The sequence below is a fragment of the Haliaeetus albicilla genome, chromosome 4 (genome assembly GCF_947461875.1).
Source record: "Haliaeetus albicilla chromosome 4, bHalAlb1.1, whole genome shotgun sequence".
NCBI classification, from domain to species: Eukaryota; Metazoa; Chordata; class Aves; order Accipitriformes; family Accipitridae; genus Haliaeetus; species Haliaeetus albicilla.
In genome coordinates this window covers 29115832-29125821 of record NC_091486.1, presented here as the reverse complement: position 1 = coordinate 29125821, position 9990 = coordinate 29115832, and the positions used below count along the sequence as shown (strand labels likewise).

At 40.6% G+C, this 9990-nt stretch overlaps 1 protein-coding gene across 1 annotated transcript; it reads right to left on the bottom strand.

Annotated features, from left to right (window-relative positions):
• Positions 1-4700: 4700 nt before the first annotated feature.
• Positions 4701-9147, bottom strand: CTLA4 (cytotoxic T-lymphocyte associated protein 4). The gene is made up of 4 exons (XM_009917469.2): positions 8748-9147; positions 7156-7506; positions 6582-6691; positions 4701-5637 (listed from the first exon to the last, which is right to left on the bottom strand). The coding sequence occupies exons 1-4, from the start codon at positions 8803-8805 to the stop codon at positions 5539-5541; spliced, it is 618 nt and encodes a 205-aa protein (XP_009915771.1). The 5' UTR covers positions 8806-9147; the 3' UTR covers positions 4701-5538.
• Positions 9148-9990: the final 843 nt, after the last annotated feature.

Here is a 9990-nt window from a genome sequence, read left to right as displayed (position 1 = left end):
AATATTTCATTAATTACTGAACTGAACTAATTACTTATTATAGCTAATAAGATTTGCTTTCTTATTATCAATTCTACTGGTGAATAAAGAAGTACTACATAGCATGTTTGCAAGAAAATTGCATGCCTGTAAATATTGTGCTATAACAGAACTCATCCAGATGCTTTAATCCTAATTTTCACTGCATATTTTTATTTTTGATTTGTAATATACGTATATTGAAAAATGCCTCTGTTTTACCTCTTCTGCTGCAGGAAGCTTGCCTGTTGCTGCTCCTGTGAACAAAAGTAACTTGAAAAGTTTGGGACCTCAGTTGTATCATGTGGATGTTGGAACAGAAGTGTTGTTTTGTAGAAACGTCCCACAGCAGAGCAGCAAATGAAGCAGATCAAACTGAACATTTTGAAGTACTACTTTTTCAGAACAGCAGCCAGAAGAGAATGAAGAAGAAAAATGGTCAGTGAAGAAACTGAGAACTTTTTGTTCAACTGTAACTTCATAACCACTAAAAAATGTTCATTAAGATATAAAAACATGACTGTTGTTAAGACAGCTGACTATGGAAATGGAAAGAAATCTCCATTTTAAAAGTTAAAAAAGGAAAGAATAGTGAAATTTTGAGCAGTAAATAATCTCCTTCTTCATGGAAGAATTTGCCCTGTCATGTCAGCTGGAACTGTTAATGATTCCCAATGAAGTTTTGTCCCTTACCTGAACTCTTCTTTGCTCTGTCCCTCTAGTAAACAACAAAAAATTTTAAACTGACTTCAGGGGCAATTTTTACAACCCCTCTTCCCATAGTTACTAAGATCTTTTATCAGTAATTGTTATTTGCTCAAACATACCAGTTCCTCACCATTCCTCTTTGATATATGATATAAAGGTACCCTTAAATAAGACTGGTCTTTTATCAGTCACAAAAAACATTCACACAAAATGGTAACAAGGTCATGTAAGTGCTGAATGTCTGTGCGTAGAAGTACAGGAATAATTATGCCCAAGTGATGCTCAGGAATCCACAGGATCAGCAGAGTATGGTGCTGTTTATTGGTAAATCTTTCCTCATTCTGTGCAGCTCAAAAATTTTCTGAATTTCACCTCTTCTCCACACATCCCTCCCAGCCATAAGCCTGCATTCAAAATTTACGTTACCCTCCCAGGGACTGTAGAGGCCCCACAGCCTAGCTGTGATAGAAGCTAGCTCAAAGTACCATTTATGTGTTCAAACAGGCATGCAGTTTACAAATGACAAGAATAAGGTTTTAGTAATGCATAAAACCATCTGCTATACACCAGCCTTCTTTGGTTTGGATTTCATAATTAACTCTTGGCTACATCATCTGATTTCTATTTATGCCTCTCCTAGAGGCAGAGCTCTTTAGTCATGGTTCCGACTGTTCCCATTGCAGGGAAAACTGATGCATTTTCTGGTTTATTTTTCAGGGCTCTCTCCCCAGCAATAGCTTTTGTATAGTGAAAAGAAGAAGGCAGTCTTATCTTACCTTCCAAAGTACTTTGCTTCCAAATCTCACCTCAGCCCCTCACACATATACTCACTCTTTGGAGCTGCAAAGCTTGAAGTCAGTACTCAGACAGGAATTGTATCAAACCAGTTAGAAGTTACCTGGCCAATGCAAATGTTGACTATTGAAAAACAAGAAATTAGGCCCAGGGGAATCCTCAGCAAAGGTCAGGAGGTTAGGGAGGATAGGAATAGGTCAACAAAAGTCTGCTCTTGCATAGCCTATGGGTCCTTGATTTTTTTTTTTTTTTTTTTAGTTTGGTAAAGATCTGTGGAAAACAGGATGAATGGATTTTTCCTACAGACCTCAAGGCCTGACTGAGTAGTGAGTTCAGATTCACATATTTCTCCAAAGAGTGGGGAATCTGAATGCTTCGCAGGAAAATCTCTAATGCTAAAATGATGGATTACTCATTAGCCTACTCATAGGGTAGCCAGGTGGGAGACTTTTGTCACATGTTTTTCTGTATCAGCTAGAACTCTGATAGTTGAAAATGGCAAGAAGAAAAATAGTTCAGATAAAAAAGTGGATGAAAATGAAAGTAGAATATTGGGGGATGGGGAGTGGTATATGCATATACCATTGTCTTTGATGCAGACAAGTATACCTGTGAATGCCCACTCAGATGCAGCCAGAAATTCACTATCTCTGTTTCACAAACAGGCTGACATATCTCCGAGCTGGGTGAAGGGGACATCAGAAGAGACTCCTCCTGAACCTCAACGAGCAGTGTGGTCTCATTATTTGGCTGTCCAGGTAAGACACTCAGTTATGTTTTTAAGCTCCCTGTTCTAATGAGCAGAGTTCTGAGACCAAATCCTTTCACCTTTGCTTTTCACATTATTCCCAGAAAGAGTTAGGGCTTCCTCTTTATTGCATTTTCTGGGATATACACTGACCTAGAGTTTGCATCTTTCATATTGGTACTGCTGTGATCTGACAGAAAACTATTAATTTGGCTTGCGTATGTCAAATTTTTTTGAGTGTTGATTGTGGCAAGACACTCTCCAAGTATCAGGGAAAAGCAAAGAGCTCAAGGTCCTGGAGGGCAGCACAGGGCATCAGGGGAATGGAAATTCCCTGAGGTCTGGGCTCTGCACTCTTCAGAGCTAGCTTCTATATGGACCATATGGAGATAGGTATAAATATCACCTGTACAGGCACTTAGGCTCCACTCATCTCTGTAGTGCCAGATATAAATTACGAGAGTATCATTGTCAATAAAATCTGAACTGAAATCCCACTTTGGTCTTCACTGCTACATCTGCTGATTTGAGTGCACCTATTACCCAGCCAGAAAATTCAGAAGGGCATCCTGGCTTAGAATAAAAATGATAATGGATACTTATATAACATTTAGCTCAGGGAAGGCTGCTACAGTGGTAAGGAAAGCCAGAGAAAATTAAGTACTGCAGAAATAAGAGAAGGTTGGAAAAAGCAGCTACTGAGGATAAAGAGAAGTTCCGAACAGACAGAGAATTTGGGCAAAGTAATTTCCAATAGGATAATTAATAAACATCATACCAGGAATTATTTAAGTGCAGGAGCAAACACAAAATATTGCTATTGCCATATGTGAGATGATAGTTTCTGCTCTGCTCTCCCATAACCTTCACTATTCAGATAATTTAGCAACCTGTAGCTTATTTAGGGGAGAATTCTTCACTGGTCATTACAGGCTGAATGTCTCAAGAAAATGCTAGTGTACTAAGAGGGATTAGTCCAGGTGGATGCAGAAAGCCTAACCATGGTCACGTGCCAGAAACGAAGGTGAATTGGAATGTACACAGGTTCTACCATGACACAGATTCACAGCCAGCTGTGGCCAGAGGTCATGAGGTTGTTGATACAGGTCCAAAGCACCTCTTCACCCAGGAGGGATAAACTTAGAAAATAATTTACTTGAGCTGCTTTTACATTGCTTGAGAAAACTAAGTTCTTGGTCCCAGTGTATAGGAAATGTCAAGGAAAAGAAAAAGAAGAAACAGTTGATTCCTGATTAGGAGTCAGACACATGATTCAGGGGACATCTGAGCTATTACTTGCTGTGGTGGAAAAAAATTGCCCTGGATAATTATTCTTGCTTTGCCAGGGTATATTTATTGGAAGACTTACAGCTTGTACAAGTGAATGTGTGGGTCAAATCTATTTTTACCAATCATGGAACACATTTCTCTGAGCGGGCTGCACTTGAATAGGCAGAAATTTAGTCATTTTGCAGTGACATCAGATATGTGATCTTTGACCATTTTTTATCCCCCAAACACCAGGTTAGTGGAAAACTAGGGGAAAAATCCCAGACTGATGTCAGAATACTAAAACACCTTCAGAAAAAGGATATGTCATCAAATGCTACTTTTACTTAATGCACTACAATTGTAGGTCAACACTGAGAGAGCAGTTGGCACCTGCGAACACTGGCAAATTGAGAATGTGAATGTTTACTTGTACAGTTGGAGGTGGTGCCAAAGGAAGGGGCAAGAGGGAAAAAGTGAACAAACAGAGAAATGACATTCAGTATTCTGGGAGCTGCTGCCGCTGTAGGAACATGGTATAGAGGGCTGTGGGGTTTGGGTTGACAGTTATGGAGCCAAGAAATGGATTCACAGCTGTGAAACAAAGACACATTTTGCCAAGTTTTGGGGTTGCAAGGTGGAATTTTGATAGCAAAGAGTCAAAGCAGTAGCTAGTAGCTGAGAATGCTGAAATTGTTTTAAGCTCCAACAGCTTTGTGTGTCGGCTAGCATTTAGTGAGTGAGAGTGTCAAAGAGGTGCAAAGAAAACAGGATTTGAAACTAGGACTAGCTTTTTGTATAAACACGTACAGGAGATGCTGTCGAAGTCGTTACAGCTACCTTCTGCAAGTAACTAACTTTGCTGGAAGTGAAAAGGTGATTGGTAACATCTCTGAACCACATCACAGCAGCTCTAACTAGACAAATAGAAGACTTGACAGATTTTACTGGTGGCCCCCTGAGAAGGAGAGCTGAGAAAGTACCTGTTGGCATGAGCACACAGGCTCCCTCAGAAGGGCAAAACACAGGGTCAGAGGGGAAAGGTTCATCTTGTCATCGCTGCTTTCTAACATGTAGCCACTTCCTGTTTCTTCTGAGAATGGTGAATAAGAAATGAACTTGAATTTCAGCAAAGCTTCAAGGTTTTTATTGAATGGTACATAACTAATAAACAAGATTATACACTGTCTGTATTTTCATGGAAAATAGACTCAGTTAAACACAGCAACATACTTCTGCCTTTTGGATAGATGCTAATTTAGCATTTGTAAAACGCAAGGCCCCAGCAGAGCTGGAACATCCTCCCAGCAAAAGCCTAAGAGGGCTCCTGCTGGGCAGCCTTTCTCTCCAACCGAGCTGTCAGCACTGGCTCAGATATCATCAATGTTAACTCCAGCGCTGCACTGCTGGGACACAATGCTAGTGCAAGGAGCTGAGATCAGGCTTTTAGAGCAGCAGCATCATCAGTGCCAGCCTACGGTGATGCCTCTGTGGAAGCGCAGAGCACTAATGCCAGAAATGGGACCAATAAATAGCAATGCAGGGAAACAAGTCAACATTCCTTTGTACATTAGTGTGCTCTTCTGCCTCTGCCTCCCAGACCTATAGTATTAGCCTTGCAATGACACACAAGCCTCTGTCGTAATAGTGTTTGGATTTCAGTTGATCAGTAGACATGGTGAAATTTGACAGTAAGATGCTCAGCTGCAACAGCAATAGCTCTTAATGCTATACATCTATATGTATATATATAGAGACTACATATTGGTACAATACAACTCAGAGAATCAATGGCCTAATGTAGCCATTTTTATGTGACAGGGTTAACCTTGAAATATTAATGCATAAACTATTTATTGTCCTCCAAACCATAGAAGTTACAAAAAATATTCTCTCTTCTTCCCATACACCTTCATAATAAGACAATTAATTTTATTTCTTTAACTTAAGTGAATTAGCAGACTCTCCATCCCAGTTAGGAAATGGTTTCTCTCCTTGTTTCAGTTAACAGTGATGTGGAATGGAATCACTTTTTTCTCTAGCTTTTCAGAAGGCATTTTCACATAGACCCCAGTAGTGAGACATCGTCTTCTCTTTACCTATAAAATACGGGAAGACAGTAAAATAAACAACTGATCACAGCATAATCATTGACCAGCACTTTTTAGTGAAAACTGATGGATGTTCTGCCTTTACTGAGTTGAAGGTATTCTAGACACCTTCCCCTGTCACCCCTCTTTGTAGAAGTTCCGTTGAGATCATTCGAGGGAGAATCAGGAGCTACAGGAGCCATTTAGCAAAAAACAGAGTCCTGCCATTCATTTAGCCCTTTGACGGTGCTCCTGCTCAGAGCTCAGTGGTGGTTCAAAACTAGGAGTATTCACACCAGACAGTTTCATTTAGCTTCTAGGGACAAGGGCGGATTGAAAAATATGGGGCAGGGATACTGTTTGGTTTTAAGCTTTGGCATCAGGTTTATTTCTAACAGACTGAGGACTCCAGACCCCCATGGAAAGAGGCAGCCCAGGCTTACATTTCGCATGTCTTTGCCTTTGTGCAGACATTTCTAGCTGCGAAGTTAAAAATGCTGTAAGTAACAATTCCGCCCCATCAAAAGGGGAGGCCTCTTTAAATTTGCTTTGCACTGAGGTGAATGGTAAGAAACGAAAAACTCAAATCCTGGGATTTTGTATGAATCAGTTGTGAAATCAGAGTAGATATGAAGACTGTTGCCTTTGATCCCAGAAGCATCCAGGACTCCAACCTGTTCTAAGCATCCACATCTAAGCCAAGGGTCAGTCCAGCTGATGTAAACTGACTGCTTTCTGGTACTCTGGCAACACACATGAGCCGTAAACAAATCTAAATGGCAGCTCTAGCAAGTTCTCTTGTTTTGCAATATAGTAACAGCATTGCACCAGTGAAAAGGAGCATCCCAGTGTATTTGTTCCCAGTGTTCTTTCCTATTCTCATTTCTTTCTCCTTGTCCTCATCACACAAAGGGGCGTTATTAGCAGGGTGGGGCTGAGTTGATGGGACTTACCGCTTTGTGCACAAGAATGGCTGAGATGATGATACTGTAAAGAAAAAATCCTGAGGCAGTAGCTCCTAATACCCAGAGATATATGGCAGTGTCTGGACAAGGTTCTGGATCTAAAACATGATATCACACAAGTCATGTCACACATGAGCCTCATAAGGAAGCCCCTAGAGTCAATGTCAGCCTCCACACTGCTTTTCTCTAGCATGTGCTATCCCAGGTTACTACCAAAACTGAGCTCTGAGTCCCTGCCCACTCAACCTCCAGTGAAAATAGGCTTTATCTGTAGAAGAACATACATTTTACTCTCCGTTGTTTCTGCACTTACTTACATATCTAACTGCCTAGACATACATGTACACTATATGGTATTTCTTATGCTGTCAAACATCCATACATTGCCTGCTGTAGGTGTGTGCAGGGAGACCTGAAAGGAATTAGAGCTAATCATGATTCTCAGAGCTTGAATCAATGTTAAGCCTTACTTCTTACAAACAGAACTTTGAAGACCTTTGAGACAGAACAGCAACTCCCTTAACCTGGGAATATCACAGTACTGTAAAGCTGCTTGACTTACCAATGACATAGAGATGAGTCCCATTTCCCTTGTTCATAAAATAGGGTGGAGGGTACATCCGCTCCATCTTGCAGACGTAAAGACCAGTATCATTAGCTTGCAGGCCAGTGAGGGTGAGGGTCACATTGTTGCGGCCAGGGCTAACATGGCACTGAATGACCTCTTCCACACTGAACATTTTAAACTCCATTGTGTAGGTTGAAGCACAAATTTCAGTGAACCGGTCACCTGTCTGTTTAAGCAGAGTCACTCGAATTTCCTTTGCATTCCCAATGTGCTTGTATTTACACACCAAGCTGGCGACTCCTTGCCTGTTGGCCAGCACCATTGCTGGCTGAGTCACTTCCATTACTGTAAGGAAGTAAAGAGCATGACTGTAAGTGAACTGTCAAGAAATGATCTGCAGTCATTTACTTGAAACCTGCACAACAGGGATTCCTACCACCTCCTATTATCCATGGGTAATTCCTAGAAATGCTGCTAAACCCTTCCAAAAAAAGGGCTCCAGGACCACAATTCACATAGGCACTGCATTAATATACTTTAAAAAGCTCGAGAAGTTCTTTGATTACTATGAATGATATAATAAATCTCAGCAATTGTTGCTTAAATAGTAGGTAATTCAGCCCACTTACTGAAGCAATGACCTGCATGCTTCAGTTTCCCTCAACACAAACTTTTTAATATACATAAGAAAGAAAAAAAATAGACTTCAGATGGTAAAGCTGAAATTTGAAATTTAAAATTAGGCATTTAAACCACAATTTCTGCCTGGTAGAAATAAACATATTCACATTTAGAAACAAACAGGTTGACATCCTGTGTGGAACATGGAACAGAACCATTAGGGTAACAATAAAACTGAATGGAAAACCTGTTTGTATATTTTTGTTTCTGATCTTTTTCCTCCTGATTTTTAACCAGCTATTCCCAAGCCACAGTACAGCAACAGTATATACCTAAAGCCACAGTACAGCAACAGTAAATACCCCAAGCCACAGTATAGCAGCACACAGCAAAGCCTGATAAATATACTGCAAAAAATCATTACAAATCTTAAAGGGAAACTAGTGTACCATGTACAACCCCACTGGCTTCTTTTTACAACTCCTATACTCTATCCTGCTACACAATGGGAAGGCACTGACTTTCGCTTTAATAAGCTGTGAAGACTCAGTATTGTTTGTTCAATCTCATTTTATATCAGTCTATTTTGGGGCAGGCTTATCTTCTGCAGTTCTGCGGTGCAATAATGTGGGACGAAAAGTAGAATTTCTCTATCCATTCCAATCTCTATATCCATGTTATCAGCTGCAACAACTTCACTCACAGGGCCTGGTTTGTCAAAATCTTTCTTCATTCTTGAGCTACTCTGAATCCTGCCCAGCCTCTCTACAGATGCCACTGCTCTAAAGTCTGCATCTAGTTTTCCAGATACCTTGTGGTGCCCCAAGACCTTGTGCCCAGGCTGTCCTATGGAGGGGTTCCATGTCAGCTCCCTCTCCCTGTTGTACCTAGACCATCTCCTGCAAAGATGTGAAACCGAGAAAATGTAGACACCCCCAGCTACCTTGCCTCCTTCATCTACCTACCTTCAGCAATGGCAGTGGCTGTGCAGAGAAAGCCCATGGTGACCAATACTGAGAGCATTCCTGCGCTGGGACAGATGCTGAAGGGGCTGAAGGTGGCTGATGCCTTCAGACTTTAAGACAAACTGGAACTCTCAGGGCTGGAAAAAAGGCGACACCTTTCAGGATACTGAATCTTCGAAATGTTTGAACCCACACAGAGTCAGTGTGTATATATATAGCTTTGATCCCAGATGCTGTACCTGAAAGTAATATGAAGCTTTGTTTTGGTTTTACGAGAAAGGAAGTAGTGGGTTTGATTAGTACGTGCACAGTTAACCTCAAACAGCATGAACAAAAACAACTATTCAGCAGATGGAAAATATATATTCAATCTGAAACTGCCATCCATTCTGCTTTAAGAATTGGGGGAGGAAAGGTAATCATCCAATAGTGCAGTTCAGGCCCTTTGGTGCTGCCAGCTTGCACGATCACAGCACTTAATATTTTAGCAATCATCAGGTATTTCCTGCTAGGACAACACACAGAGAACTATACTTCTGCCTAATGTGGCACAGTGAATCAGTGCGAGCTAGCTTTTTTATGGAGGACTTCCCTCCGCCCCCAATTTCTTTGCTTGCTTTAATGTTAGTGCTTTTGATGTTTCAAAATTGCTGCCCCCTTCAAAATACTGATTACACTTGCAATGACTTCATCTTTTCATATCAGCAATGTGACTTGAATCATAGCCAGCTTCTCTAGGCTTTCCCGTTTCCAAGAAAAAATTATCTAGGTTTATAGCTAATGACTTCCACATCTCTACAGAACTTTCCCTACCTACGGACTTTACTGTCTAAGTACCTTGACATCAACAGATGAAAAACACTGCAGGAGCTTTGATTATTGCTATCTCTGCTTAGAGCACCTGCGTCATCTCAAATCTCAGTGAAATAGTTTTCACCCATTGGCCTTTTAAAAGTCATGTAAGATCTGAAAATCATTTTGCTTTTTTATGTGATAGACTGTCATATCCATGAATTATTGCCTAAAGAATTTCATAAAAATGAAGTTACACTTCAGTTACACTGAAGGTTATCGTTCTTTTTTTCCCCACACTTTAAGAAGTTCTTTTAGAAGGTGCTTCATCATTTATATGCATAGATCTAGTGGATTGCAAAGACCTACTTTTGGACTGTGACCTAGAAAAACTAACAGCATTACTTCTTGAACAGTAGCCTGCCCAATCCAAAGATACAGGATAAATATT